The sequence below is a fragment of the Bos grunniens genome, chromosome 6, assembly GCF_055505025.1.
Source record: "Bos grunniens cultivar Pamir isolate PY7600 chromosome 6, Bosgru_T2T1.0, whole genome shotgun sequence".
Classification (NCBI taxonomy): Eukaryota; Metazoa; Chordata; class Mammalia; order Artiodactyla; family Bovidae; genus Bos; species Bos grunniens.
Window position 1 is genome coordinate 32,579,677 of NC_141170.1, and position 16,222 is coordinate 32,595,898.

The window sequence follows — 16,222 nt, forward strand, 5'->3', positions numbered from 1 at the left end:
ATGGTACTTTCTTACAAAGGTAATATGCAAGATACTATTCTTTTACTCTAAAAAGATTGAGGGCATGAGGAGAAGGGGGCAACAGAGGATGAGGTGGTTGGATGGCATCATTGACCCAATGGACATGAGTGTGAGCAAGCAAGGAGATAGTGAAGGATAGGGAGGCCAGGCATGCTGCAGTCCATGGGGTCGCAAACAGTCAGACATGACTGAACAACTAAACAATAGCAGCAATGCTATGTCAATTACGAAGGATTATATTGATGTTGAATATTATTTATAACAAACTACACAGAACTGTGCAATGACAATGCCCTGATTATACTATTATGGGACTATGTAAATAGCACATAGTCAATAAATATTTGTAGAAAATTAATGCCTCTGCGATATACAAAATCTCCCTTCTCAAATGGTATTGTGACAGATTATATAACATGTGTAAAGCCTTTGTGATACAAATTGTTCCCAACTTCTCATTTTCACAGGACAATAATCTAGCTGCAGAAGTATTTAAGAAATTGAATATTTTATTTCCTTAAATCCTTTATGCTCCTCATGTTACTCAATGTAGTTGGACAACAATAACTGCCTTGAATATTTTCAAGAAGAACTGGTAAAATCCAATTGTCCTCTGTTTGCAATTACATTCATCGAGTATTAGAGACACCTGTGAACTGTAACCCAATCCTGAAACAGATCAGTTTATATATTTGATATTATTTTCTTTGAACACAAGAGGTTTCATAACGTCATGTGCTGCCAAGTGTCCATTTCAATGGCTGTTCTTCAGTTCTGTGAGAAAGGCTAGAAAAATAAAATGTAAAAAACAAACAAGCAATAACAAAACCCTTCAAATATCTATTTTGAAAGAGAGAGAAATAAGTAAATAGGCTTCCCAGGTGGCTCAGATGGTAAAGAATCCGCCTGCAATACATGAGACCTGGGTCTGATCCCTGGGTCAGGAAGATCCCCCCAGAGAAAGGAATTGGCTACCCACTCCAATATTCTTGCCTGCAGAATCCCATGGACAGAGGAGCCTGGTGGGCTACAGTCCTGGGTGTTGCAGAGTCAGACACTACTGAGCGACTACTGCTCACTGAGCAAGGAAATATCTAATTGCATTGGTTAAAAACTCTGCTTTATTTGTCAGTGAGGATATCTTTTATGAATGAAGTAAACTAAAATGATCATCAATTCAATTTTAAATATGCTTCTAACTCCAAATGGGACAGGCCTATCTGGGAATATAGGCCGATCATTTTTCATATTCAGGAGTGAATCTATTAATAAATCTTGTCCTGGCCAATTGTTCTGCAAGATATCTTCAAACTACACTGAGCCTGATTTCTCTTCCAACCTCAGAGAGATTTGCTGTACTTGCAGCCCATAGGTAGTTCTCGAGTGGGCAGGACTAGGTACTCAGTTCAGTTCAGTTGCTCAGTCGTGTCCGACTCTGCGACCGCGTGAATCGCAGCACATTGGGCCTCCCTGTCCATCACCAACACCCGGAGTTCACTCAAACTCATGTTCATCGAGTCGGTGATGCCATCCAGCCATCTCATCCTCTGTCGTCCCCTTCTCCTCCTGCCCCCAATCCCTCCCAGCATGAGTCTTTTCCAATGAGTCAACTCTTCTCATGACGTGGCCACAGAATTGGAGTTTCAGCTTTAGCATCATTCCTTCCAAAGAACACCCAGGACTGATATCCTTCAGAATGGACTGGTTGGATCTCCTTGCAGTCCAAGGGACTCTCAAGAGTCTTCTCCAACACCACAGTTCAAAAGCATCAATTCTTCTGCCCTCAGCTTTCTTCACAGTCCAACTCTCACATCCATACATGACCACTGGAAGAACCATAGCCTTGACTAGACGGACCTTTGTTGACAAAGTAATGTCTCTGCTTTTCAACATGCTATCTAGGTTGGTCAAAACTTTCCTTCCAAGGAGTAAGTGTCTTTTAATTTCATGGCTGCAGTCACCGTCTGCAGTGATTTTGGAGCCCCCCAAAATAAAGTCTGACACTGTTTCCAGTGTTTCCCCATCTATTTCCCATGTAGTGATGGGACCAGATGCCATGATCTTAGTTTCTGAATGTTGAGCTTTAAGTCAACTTTTTCACAATCTTTTTTCACTTTCATCAAGAGGCTTTTTAGTTCCTCTTCACTTTCTGCCATAAGGGTGGTGTCATCTGCATATCTGAGGCTATTGATATTTCTCCCGGCAATCTTGATTCCAGCTTGTGCTTCTTCCAGCCCAGTGTTTCTCATGATGTACTCTTCATATAAGTTAAATAAGCAGGGTGACAATATACAGCCTTGACATACTCCTTTTCCTATTTGGAACCAGTCTGTTGTTCCATGTCCAGTTCTAACCCTTGCTTACGAGCCTTTGCTATAGCCACAGGAAGGCCGAGGACTTGAATGTTGTAATGAAAATAGTTAAATTGATAAGGAAACTGAATGGTTTCATTTTGCCTGTGTCTTTTGGTTTCCTGGTCTGTCTCTATTTTTCCCAGCACTCTGCAGACAGAAGAAAGGAAAGACCAGTACTAATCTATGTACCATTCAGCCAGTATAGCCTGTGTTGACAAAAAGAAAAAAAATGCCCAATGTGAGAGTTGCAAGTTAAGTTTCATTGGGGGCAATATGAGGACTGCAGCCTAGGAGACAGCCCCTCAGGTAGCTCTGAACAACTTTTCCAAAGAGGTAAGGGAGGAAGGTCCGGAGAAGGCGATGGCACCCCACTCCAGTACTCTTGCCTGGAAAATCCCATGGATGGAGGAGCCTGGTGGGCTACAGTCCATGGGGTCGCTAAGAGTTGGACACGACTGAGAGACTTCACTTTCACTTTTCACTTTCATGCATTGGAGAAGGAAATGGCAACCCACTCCAGTGTTCTTGCCTGGAGAATCCCAGGGACGGGGGAGCCTGGTGGGCTGCCATTTATGGGGTCGCACAGAGTCAGACATGACTGAAGCGACTTAGCAGCAGCAGCAGCAAGGGAGGAAGGTCAGTATACATGTGATTTTGGTAAAGGGGGAGGAAGTGCAATCAAGCACATATTTTCTGTGAAAGTTTCTGCTGGTCTCATGAAGGTTCTGCTAGTCATGAGAAGCAATTGTTACCACAAAGAAGGATTTTAGTACTTTTCTAGATATAAGGAGATACAGGAATTGGGCTTATAAAATCAACTCCTGTGCAAATCTAACTATCTGAGGACATGTCCTGCCAGTTTCCTGGAGCACAGAGCACCTCATTTCTATTCTCCACCTTGAACTCCTTCAGTAGGTGTTGGAGATCAGCAGCTTCAGCAGGATGTTAATCCTTGTAGAGGTAGATGGCAAGCGTCCATGACAAGTACCAATTTGTGGCTGACACCTGCTTTTACCTGTAAGGACCATGTAGGTTCCATGTTGGTCCCTCTTTCCCTGCTGCTAAATTTTAGATGTATTCCTTATAGCTAACCCTATCTTTATCCAGACCATTAAAAAAAAAAACATAAAATAAATGAGCCTCATAACATTTCCCCTCCAGCACACTTACCTGAAACTGTACTAAATTACTCAGTACATTTTTTGCACTTGATTTCTGGCTGCCTTTTGAGGCCCGGTGTTTTTGTTGTTGTTGTTGTTGTTGTTGTTTGTTTGTTTGTTTTTCTGTATCCTACTACCATTCTAATCACCATTGCCAACATCTGCTCTTTGCCCTGGAAAATGTGGATCTCTGTTAATCTGCCCTCACATAGGCTTTTAATTCCTTCTCACATATGGCTTTCCTATGGTTAGTGCTGTGAGCTTTTTAAGATTCTGCGTAACCTTTCTTGCAAGTCAAACATAAGTCATAAATTGTACAGCTCATTCCAGTTTCGCAGTATAAACCCATGCAGCCAGAACCCAAACCAAGAAGCAAAACATTATTACACTCGTAATTCCCTAAACTTCCTCATTCCTGACTACACCCTACACCCATCTGAAGATAACAACTTTCTTGACTTCTAACACCACAGGTTAACTCTGACCAATTTTAAACTATATAAATGAACCGCACATTATAGCGCTTTTGTATTTTGCTCCTTTTATTTAACATCATGCTTTTTATATTTGTCCAAGTTGTCACCTGTAGATATGGGGTGTTTGTTCTCATAGCTATACAGAATCTTTGAATTAACGTAAATTTTACTTATCCATTCTACTGCCAGTGGTCATGTTGGCTGTCTTGGTTTTGGCTATGTTTGATAAACACTGCTACGAACATTCTTGTACATGTCTTTTGGTGAATACAAGTATGTTGTACTACAAGGTGTATATATAAGAAAGGAATTGCCAAGGCATAGGGTATGAATCTATTTAGCTTTAGAAAATACTGCTAATTTTCAAGTTCTTATACCAATTGTAATCTCATCAGCCATTTACTAGTATTCCAATTGTTCTCCATCTTCACTTAACTGGGCATTTCTTTTTGTTCTTTTACTTTAATTGTAACCATATGAAGTGCAGTGTTGTCTCATTATTATCTTTTATTAATAAATAATTTTCTTGTATCTGTTTAAAGTACATAAAGCACACAGTGATTTGCATATCAATTGTATATACCTTTGTGACCAACACATCAATCAATCTCTAAGATCCCTTTCTAACATAGCTGCTCTCCAGTCCTTTTCAGATACTTATCAGACTAAATAACTCCTACCACTTAGCTCATTCTTCTTATTCATTTCCACCTGTGGCCCTGTTTCTCCTTCTCCATTTTCAGTCATCCCCATGTAGTGGTTGGAAAGGCTTGTGTCAGTTGACATTAGCACTCACAGTAAATGAGTAAGGGGTCTATGAAACAAAATAATGTTTGATTTCTGGCTCCACGATAAGGACCAAACACTCACAGCAGAGGAACTTGTGATCCCTACTTTCCCAAAATTGCATCACCCCTGTAGAGACCAAAGACCAAGCCTGTATGTGACTCAGGAGATGACAGACCCAGCAGAAGCACCCACTCTCCTGGAGCCTCAGGCAGCAATACCAGTGACACAGTGGTAGCAGGGCACCGAGGACTCCAAAGCAGTGACATGCCAGCACCAGCAAACACCTCTGACAGAGCTAGTGGAGGGTGGAAAGTGCCTACTCTCAAACAGAACTAGAGAGAGCGTGTGCAAGAAAAAAACAAAAACTTGTGCTATCTCGCCACCTACTGGAAAACAATAGAAGGGCAGCTAATTTCTAACCCATTGAATCTTTCCTGCTCCTGTTTAGTTGCTCAGTTGTTTACTGGTGTCAGACTCTTTGCGACCTCATGGACTACAGCTCCCCAGGCTCCTCTGTCTTTGGGATTCTCCAGGCAAGAATACTGGAGTGGGTTGCCTTGCCCTTCTCCAGGGGATCTTCCCAACCCAGGGATCAAACCCAGGTCTCCCACCCTGCAAGAGAATTCTTTGCCAGCTGAGCCACCAGGGAAGCCCAAAGAAGACTGGCGTGGGTAGCCTATCCCTTCTCCAAAGGATCTTCCCCAACCAGAGATCAAATGGGGGTCTCCTGCATTGCTGGTGGATTCTTTACCAGCCGAGAAAAGAAAGAAAACATTACCTAAAGAAGAAAGGCATTCACTACTTCAAATGTGCCAGCAGAGGAACAACTCAAGCTTCATGAAGATCTACAGTAACATTGCACCACAAAAAGAATATAAAAATTCTCCAAAAACCAAACAAAATCACAGAATATCATTATCTGACAGAGAATTCAAAATAACTATCATGAAGAAACCCAAAAAGTGACAAGAAAACTCAGGCAATTCATTGAGTTCAGGAACAAGATTAATGAATTAATTAACAGAAAGAATAATTTACCAGGGATATTTAAACTCTAAAAAGAATCAAGCAGAAAATCTAGAGCTGAAGAACTCAACTGGAGGTACAATGCTCCCTGATTCCAAGCTGTATTACAAACCTATAATAATTAAGACAGCATGGAATTGGCTGGAAAACAGACACATAAATCAATGAAACAGAATTGAGAGGCCAGAAATAAACCCACAAATATGTGGAGAATTATTTTATGACAAAGTAACAGGAACATACAATGGAGAAAGGATACTCTATTCAATAAATGGATACCAAAAAATTTTATAATTTAGAATTTTATTTTATTAAAAAATGAAAAATATTTTACACAGAAATTTATACTGCAATCATGAATTACAAGGTTTTATTGAATTATCCATAATGTTTTAGCATTTTTCTTATTGCTAATTCTAAAATTGTCAATATTATATATATGTGTGTTTCTAAGTTGACATTGATGTTGCTGATATTGTTGTTTAAAGCCTGAACTATATCTATCTATATACAGCTAAAACACAAGTAACAATAAACACGTCTAATATACTCATCTTTTTTTGATATAAATTTATTTATTTTAATTGGATACTAATTACTTTACAATATTGTATTGGTTTTGCCATACATCAACATGAATCCACCACAGGTGTACACGTGTTCCCCATCCTGAACCCCCCTCCCACCTCCCTCCCCATACCATCCCCTGGGTCATCCCAGTGCACCAGCCCGGAGCATCCTGTATCATGCATCAAACCTGGACTGGCGATTTATTTCACATATGATATTATACATGTTTCAATGCCATTCTCCCAAATCATCCCACCCTCACCCTCTCCCACAGAGTCCTATACTCATCTTGATTTTTAAGTGCCATTCTCTAATAAAATGAACCAGCATTCTTTGAAGAAATGGTCAGTTCTAAGGTTGGGACAGTGAAAATAGTAGATGATCCTGAAACATTTTGTGGTTTCAAAAAGTAACAAGTAATTGAAAATAATGGGGCCATATCAAAAGGATGTAGAAACCAATGTATGAAAAAGTTTCCAATATCTGTGACAATTTGAACAATAAAATAAATAATGATTATAATTAAATGTATAAAAATACATTTTTGAGTTATAGCAATATAAGTATAAATAAGTGATTGAATAGTAGGAAATTATTTAAATTCTAATTAATAAATATAGAAGGAATCATTGATGTTTTAATTGACTGGGTTTTTAAGATCAATATTTTATATAATCATGATAAAATTATCAAAACTAGAAATTCTTATGAAAAATTATCAATTATCCTGCTGATATCCTTTTTTCTTTTCAGTATACAATCCAAGTTTCCTCCTTGCATGTACTTGTCCAGTCTCCCTACTCTTCAGTTTGTGACAGTTCCCACAGGCTGTCTTTGTTTTTCTAAAGAGCATTGGCTAGTTAATTTTTAGAATAGCCCTCAACGTTTTTCCTGGTATTTTCTTGGGATTAGGGAGAGATAATGTATTCGGGGTAAGAATACTATAGAAGTAACCGTGTGTCCTTCACAGTGAGATGCATCAGAGGTACATCATATAGACAATTTATTACTAGTGACCATATTTTGAGCACTTAGTTCCGAGTGCGTCTGCCAGGATTCTCCCTATTTTCCCCTTTGTGATTAACAAGCACCTTGAAGGGAGATACTGTGAGACTGCAAATCATACTAATCATATGTTGGCACATATTTTTATAATCCTTTACAATAAAATTCCAATGAATAATTCAGAAGGAGTAATGGAAATAGAAAATCACTCTTAGAAAAATATAGTAATAATCCTGAAGGATATACAGAAATCTCTACTTAATTTATAATTGCTTATGTTTAAAATGACTGAAAATTTAAAGTAGTTGAAAGATTTGGATAAAAGAACAGAAATTTAGGGCTTAGTTGTGCAGTCTGGCTGCATGAAAAACGCACAAGCTCTAAAGAGTAAAGAAAGACTTGAAAGAGGAAGTCCTAAGTAGACAAAACCAATAACTAGATTCAAAGGCCTTAGTGTATTCTTCATGCATCTTTAACACTCTATCATTGTTTCCATTTTTTATTCAAAACTTAATTCTACATAACATCTTTTGATTTCTTTTTTGGGTCACTGTTTATTTGTACAGCTGTGCTTAATCTACCCTTCAATCTATTCATTAAGTTAAATCTGATTTATTGAATTCTTTTATATATATATATATTTTATTTTATTTTTAACTTTACAATATTGTATTGGTTTTGCCATATATCAACATGAATCCGCCACAGGTATACACGTGTTCCCCATCCTGAACCCTCTTCCCTCCTCCCTCCCCGTACCATCCAATTCCAGAAATTCACTTTGTTTCTTTTGCAAATTTTCACAATTATTCTTTTTAGTCTCTTGTTTCTTACCAATATTTTCAGACTTCACTTTCATACCCTTAATTTTATTGTAAAAAATAATTTTATTTTTCATTTCATACAATAATATTTTAAATCACCGAATTCATATTTCTGGCTTCTGCTGCTTTTGCTGGTTCTCAGTCCTGAAGCCTTGTTTTAACAGGGAGGTGCTTATTTACCTTCAAATTTTATCAGTGGGAGTGTTTGCAGTTAGGTTCAAAGTTTCTTCAAAGAGGCTTTTCTAGTTTGAACTGGAAATCCATATGAAGATTGACTGTTAAGAATTCTAAGAGATCTTTTTCATCTACACACCACCAAGTCAAAACTAGCAATTATCATTGCTGTAAACTTCTGTGTAAGTGAATTTGTTTGTAAAAGGGAGGCTATATCTTGAGAATCTAGCATTGCATGAACATACGCAGGGTGTAGGATCTTGGCAAGGCTTCAGACTTTCCTTCTCTCCACTCTTGGTACCTATGGTATGTTCTACAAAGAAACAAGACTGAACATCAGAATTCCTACCTTGACTTTGTTGAGGGATTCTGTCTGCTGACTTTTTACTTTCTTGAAAATCAGAAATGAATTTTAATGGGGAAATTTTATATTTTATCCAGAATTGTAAATGTTTCAGTTGGATATAAGTGAATATATGCCTATACTTTTAAATTTATGAAAATGAATCATTCTTCAAAATCTGAGCTCTATCTTAGTTTTTTCATATAATAAAATAACTTAGAGATATTTCTCTATTCAGGCAAGAATACTGGAGTGGGTTGCCATGCCTTCCTCCAGGGGATCTTCCCATCCCAGTGATCAAACCCAGGGATCGAGTCCAGGTCTCCTGGGTTGCATGCAGATTTTTTACCAGCTGAGCTACCAGGGAAGCCCAATAACATGTATATTGAGGTCAATTTCTAACCTGTACTATATATCTCTGCTCTCTCTTTGACTTCATTTAAACTTTTTTACAACATATGAACTTCATCACAGTGATTAGATACATTTATCAATCTTTGTTTAATCACTTAGGGGTTATTTATCCTGTATAAAATGACTTTTATCCTCTAAGATTATAACATTATTTGTTTTCTCTTAGTGAATTTATGCTTCTGTCGTAGCTTTCTATTTTCTGATTCTCTTTTGGATTATGCTTTTCACCAGTCATTAGCAGAGTTTATTGGAGAAGGCAATGGCACCCAACTTCAGTACTCTTGCCTGGAAAATCCCATGGATGGAGGAGCCTGGTAGGCTGCAGTCCATGGGATCGCTAAGAGTCAAACATGACTGAGCGACTTCACTTTCACTTTTCACTTTCATGCATTGGAGACGGAAATGGCAACCCACTCCGGTGTTCTTGCCTGGAGAATCCCAGGGATGGCAGGACCTGGTGGGCTGCTGTCTCTGGGGTCGCACAGAGTCGGACACGACTGAAGCGACTTAGCAGCAGCAGTGGCAGCAGCAGAGTTTATGCAAAGCCTAATTATGCAACACAACACAACTCTCAATCCTTGATCCTAGATTATTCTTTGCATCTTTAAGCAAACCTACTCTGTTGTTTTATTTTTTTTCCAAACATAAAAGCTCTCAAGGGACTTGAAATTTCAATGTCTCTTTCAAATTATTGAATATTATTTTGTAACTGAACATTTGGTATAACTATGTCACAATTATTAGAATACAGATACATTAACATTCTCTTTCACTTATAAGAAATACTTTTCAACCTACTAAGTAGACTCTTAAAGACTTAACTAACTTATAATTTCATCATTATCTTTCTCCACCAAGCAACCTCCTTCACGAGCTTTACCCTTCCTCATTTCATCTATACCTTCTATGATCCATCTCCCTTATATTTGTAGAAGTATAATGGAGACGTATATCGGGCTAATTTATTTTCTGCAATAATCTATGAGATCATTTTGAATTAGAAATGTATCTTACTTGTTTCTTTATACCCTGTGCATGGTATAGAATCCAGTATAAAATAAGTGCTAAAAGTTGCTTGTTGAAGGCATGAAATATCAAACATTTTGAAGAGAAATTGGAATTGGACTGAAATACAGATCGATGATGGGACACAAAATCTGTGCTTCTAAATATTTCCCCTCCCTTGAGATTCACATACATGTTCAGTCGTTAATGACACATGGCAAGTCAAAAAATTTTTCTGTAACTACTACTCCTTTAGTGTTTTGTGATTTTACTAGAGTTCTTATCACTCTGATTGCTCAGAGTATAAACCAAGCACTTCCTTATTAAAGACTGAGCACCTCTCACTTCTCATCAGTCATGACTCTCCTTCTAGACCCTCTATTCACAAACCAATATTATATTCTCCCTGATAACTCTGATCAAATCCTGCTGTCTTAAAATTTAATTTTAACTACTTACATATGCTTTTTTTCTTTGCAACTCAAATAATATTCAGATGCCAGTTTAGGTTTATTAAAGGACATATATGATCATTTTCTGTACCTGATCTGAAAATTTGAGTACACATCTTTTTATGAAGATTAAAACTGAACCCAGTGTATAGCATTTAAGGCTCTCCAAAGTGTCCTACTTTAACTAATATTTCCCTTTTCTGCAGTTTTGTGTTAGCCTCTGCTCCATATATACTGAACTAACAACTGTATACTTAAATGACCATGACTTACATATCATTCATCTTTTTATCCTTTTCTTCTATTCAACTTTAAAACCCTTCTCCTGTATTCTTTGCTTCTGAGTTCAGCTGAAATGTATCCTCTGTGTTGAAGCTTTGTCTGATTTTCTTCACATTAGAGTGACAGCATATTCTGAGAGCCTGAAATGCTGTATCTTTGTACAACATTAGTGTATTCATATCCCTCCTATATTAGGCAATGTGTGTGTTTTATCTACATGCTAGCATGTGACCAACATTATGACAAGACATACATTTTCGTGTTTCCCCAAATTATTAATCATCATGTTCCATGAGATGCACTATATTATTTGCTAGATATATTTAATGGGTTCTATCATATTTTAAAAATGTCAATAAAACATTATTTTTTTTCTATTTTAATCTATTTTTAAAACTCCTAGAAGGTTGCAATCATTTCCTCAAAAATATATAAATATTTCCTGTCTTCTCCTGAACAAATATCATGCCCAGTTAACAACTGGCAAAGTTCTCTGCATGTAAGTTACCTAACTCCAGAAATTAATTTTTAACTTGACTGATATCTAAATTGCCACTTCAATTTTGTGCCCAACAAGCATTCAGCATTTGCAGAGCAGTGTGTGAGGGAGCTGCTATCATGATGTCCAAGAAATGGGTTTCAGCAATTCTATTGCTGCAGCTCTGCTATACTGGCTGTGGATTCTGTGAGAAGGTCCTGGTGTGGCCCTGTGACATGAGCCACTGGCTCAATCTAAAGGTTATTCTGGAGAAACTCATGGAAAGAGGACATGAAGTGACTGTGTTGGTGTCTTCACAAAATTTTCTCATTGAGAACAACAAGCCTTCCACACTGAACTTCGAGATGTTCTCAGTGCCACAGGACAAAGAGACTGCTGAAGATAGTCTAAACGAATTTTTGAATCTATCTGTTAACGTCATGCCAACATTGTCACCCTGGCAATCAGCAAAGAAACTTCAAGATTTTTTCCTTCAAATAAGCGCAGATTTAAAGCTTGTCTGTGAGAGTGTTGTCTACAACCAGACAATCATGAAGAAACTCCAGGACACCAACTATAATGTTATGGTTATAGACCCTGTGATGCCCTGTGGTGAGCTGATTGCCGAGACTCTGGGAATCCCTTTTGTGTACACACTAAGACTCTCCTTGGGTAGCACAATGGAGAGATACTGTGGGCAAATTCCATCTCCACCTTCCTACGTGCCTGTTGTCATGGCAGCATTACCAGACAAAATGACCTTTCTGCAAAGGGTAAAAAATTTAATGTTTACCATTTTCTTTGACTTCTGGCTCCAACAATATGACTCTCAGCTTTGGGACCAGTTTTACAGTGAAGTATTAGGTAAGAGACTCTGCTTTTCATTCTAAAGTAATTATCAGAAGATGCTGAGGAGGTTTCAGAAAAGTCTAGAAAGAGGTAAGGAATATATTTTTAAAACTTACACTTTCACAAAAACTCCACAATTGATATCAAAGAACTGTGGTTTAATAACTAATTGGGGAAGGGAGGCAAGAAATTTCTTGCCATGGTTCCTCTTTCTTTACAGTCCTCTATTTATTAGGATACTTCAATACTTAAAAGATTGTTACCAAAACAAAATGAAATATAAAACATGCTAATATATGTCAATCCAATGGAATGTGTATTTTTGTCAGATGCAGGATATCACAAATAAGTCTAATACACTGAGTTTTCATAGAGAAGATGTTTGATTTCTTACTGGTTAAGTGAGTGTAATGTTTGTTAAAAGAGGAAGATAGTCTTCTTGCCTGATTTTAGTAATAGTCTGGAACCTGAGCCATATTAATGGTGGTATTAAATTTGGTGTATAACGTATTTTGTCTGAATTTTGCTCTACAAATTTTGAAAATCATGGAATATTAGATTTAAAATTTAAACCATCCTCCTTTTGGACCAGAGTACCATGTATTCCTATCTCTCATAAATTTGGAATGAAACTCCAAAAAGTCCTATGAGAACTGCTTCATCATAATGGGTCATACTGAGACGTTTCCTAGTATGCTTTATACTTTTGGAGGAGTATAATATATAAAACTGAAAAATTAAGCAGAGACTTGAAATAGTTTATAACTCAAGATGTTAAGAACAGTATATTTTTCACTTTACTGGTTATGTACATTCTATTTTTAATCACCTGCCTTTTCTAATAAAAAATGGTTTTGCCTTGCAATTTTCAAATGTCTAGCTCTTATCTGATTGCATCACTGAAGCTGGCTTTCACTCCAAATACTGTTTTGTTTTGTTTTTAATTGAAGTATAGTTGATTTTAAATGCAATAATTTCTGCTGTATAACATAGTGATTGAGTTATACATATACATATACAGTTCAGTTCAGTTGCTCAGTTGTGTCTGACTCTGTGACCCCATGGACTGCAGTACGCCAGGTTTCCCTGTCCATAACCAACTCCCAGAGCCTGCTCAAACCTATGTCCATCTAGCTGGCAATGGCATCCCAGCATCTCATTTTCTGTCGTCCCCTTCTCCTCCTACTTTCAATCTTTCCCATATTCAGGGTCTTTTCCAATAGGTCAGTTCTTCACATCAGGTGGCCAAAGTATTGAAGCTTCAGCCTCAGCATCAGTCCTGGTTTGATTTCCTTGCTGTTCATGAGACTCTCAAGAGTCCTCTCCAACACCAAATTTCTCCAAATTTCAAGGCTTCAGTCACCATCTGCAGTGACTTTCGAACCCAAGAAAATAAAGTCTGTCACTGTGTCCATGGTTTCCCCATCTATTTGCCATGAAGTGATGGAACCAGATGTCATGATTTTCGTTTTTTGAATGTTTTTCACTATCCTCTTTCACTTTCATCAAGAGGCTCTATAATTCCTCTTCACTTTCTGCCATAAGGGTGGTATCATCTGCATATCTGAGGTTATTGATATTTATCCTGGCAGTCTTGATTCCAGCTTGTGCTTCATCCAGCCAGGCATTTCACATGATGTACTCTGCATAGAAATTAAATAAACAGGGTGACAATATACAGACTGACGTACTCCTTTCCCAATTTGGATCCAGTCCATTGTTCCATGTCCGGTTCTAACTGTTGCTTCTTGACAGTGATAATCTCTAGTTGCTTCCATGTTGCTGCAAATGAAATTACTTCATTTTCTTCTATGACTGAGTAGCATTCTGTTGTATATATGTGTTATATCTTCTTGATCTATTCATCTGTTGATGGGCATTTAGGCTGTTTCCATGTTTTGACCAATGTGAATATTGCTGCTGAGAACATAGGGGTGCATGTATCTTTTTGAATTATAGTTTTTTTCCATATGTCCATGGATAGGATTGTTGAATCCTATGGTAATTTTAATTTTACATTTTAGAGGAAATTTCCTACTGTTTTTCATAGTGACTGTATCAACTTACATTCCCACCAACAGGGTAGGAGTGTACTCATTTCCCCACACTCTCCCCAGCATTTATTATAACTCCAAATACAATTTGAGAGTCATGAAGAAACATGAACTAACAAAGATCATATTGGGTATTAGAAATATTAACTAATTTAACTTCCTTAATGCAGTAGTTTGCTAGGGTTGTTATAACTAAATTTAAAAGATTGGGTGACATTAAAAACATAAATTTATTGTCTCTCAGTTTGGCAAGCTGGAAGTCCAAGACCAAAGCTTTGTCAGGGCTGGTTTTCCTTAAGGCCTGTCTGAACGGCTTGTGGATGCCCACTGTCTTGCTTTGTCCTCTCATGGTTTTCCTCTATATATGCACATCCTGCGTGCGTGCTAAGTCTCTTCAGTCGTGTCCTACTTTTTGCAACCTTATGGACTGTAGCTCGTCAGGCTCCTTTGCCCATGAGATTCTCCAGGCAAGAATACTGAAGTGGGTTGCCGTGTCCTCCTCCAGGGGACCTTTCTGATCAGATTGAACTTGCGTCTCATGTCTCCTGCACTGGCAGGCAGGTTCTTTTCCGCTAGTGCCATTTGAGAAACCCATATGTATATCCTAGTGTCTCTTGTTCTTCTTATAAGGTCATCTGTCATATTGGATTAAGACCCACTTTTATGATGTCATTTATATTAATTACCTTTAAAAGATCTACCTTCAAATACTGTTAGACTTCAGTGTTTTAATAAAAGAGGAACACAGTTCAGTCCATAACACTGATTTTTATAGACACATTGTTTCACGGAACTAAGATTAAAAAAAAAAAAAAAACACTTTAAAAATCCTTAGCTTTACACATGACTGAATTTACACTGTGTTGATTTAACAATAAATAACATAGCAACCAATAAACATTCCTGGGTGCTTCCCTGGTTGCTCAGTAGTAAAGAATCCACCAGCAATGCAGGAGACACGAGAGACTTGGCTTTGATCCCTGGGTCAGGAAGATCTCCTGGAGGAGGGCATGGCAACCCGCTCCAGTGTTCTTACCTGGGAAATCCCAAGGACAGAGGACCCTGGTGGGCTACAGTCCATAGAATTACAGAGTTGGATAGGACTGAAGTGATTGAGCAGGCACACACAAGTGCTTTCTTGGTGTAGGCAAAGTGTTAGGCTCTATGGATTTGAGATAAATAAGACCTGTGGCCTTGGCCTCAATTCTTCTCTCAGAAACAAATGCAAAACACAGAACTAGAAATATATTCTGATAACTAGAGATGCTGTCCTAGTTCCAACTGATAACTTTATGAGAAATTTGTTGTATTATGCATAAATATAGGAAAGGTAAAGGATTCTGAATGGATACATGTTATACAAAATATGTAGTCCTTAGGATCAGTGGCCAATTTTTAACTTTACCACCTAACAGGTTTCTCGTTTACTGTAAGTACTGTCATCGATTTTCATTGCTGTACTCTTTCATCTTCTTTATTGAGCGATTCTGAAGACATTATGAGTATAATTTCATTCTTGATGTAGTGAAAAAAATAGCTAGTACAAATTGCTAAAAATTTGAATGGAACAAAAGTATATACATAATGAATGATATTTGGCTTTATGTTTTTCCTACATAAGCACTCTTGTCTTTTGTCTTTACATTAAGATATTGTCTAAGTATTAAACATAAATTTATGTGTGTGGGTGTGTATGTGTGTGTATGTATGTATGTGTGTGTGTGTATATATATATATATATTTATATTTATATATATATAAATATATATACCAGCTATATAAAAGTGTATATATATATACCACCAGCTTCCTTGGTGGCTCAGATGGTCAAGAATCTGCCTGCAATGCAGGAGACCTGGGTTTGATCCCTTGTTTGGGAAGATCCCTTGCAGAAGGAAATGGCTACCCACTTCAGTATTCTCGTCCAGAGAATTCCATTGACAGAG

The 16,222-nt window shown here is 37.6% G+C and overlaps 1 protein-coding gene across 4 annotated transcripts in view; it reads left to right on the top strand.

Moving 5' to 3' along the window:
• The window catches only part of UGT2A2 (UDP glucuronosyltransferase family 2 member A2), a 56,495-nt gene that overhangs the window by 20,673 nt on the left and 19,600 nt on the right, over positions 1 to 16,222 (top strand). The window contains exon 1 of one of the 4 annotated variants that reach the window (XM_086405512.1): positions 11,475 to 12,237. The exons of 2 other annotated variants lie outside the window; for them this stretch is intronic. In XM_086405512.1, coding sequence (XP_086261638.1) covers positions 11,514 to 12,237 — 724 coding nt within the window. In that variant the 5' untranslated portion in view covers positions 11,475 to 11,513. Of the gene's footprint in view, positions 1 to 11,474; positions 12,313 to 16,222 lie in introns of those variants that run through there. One more of the 4 variants, XM_086405514.1, reaches the window with a different exon arrangement.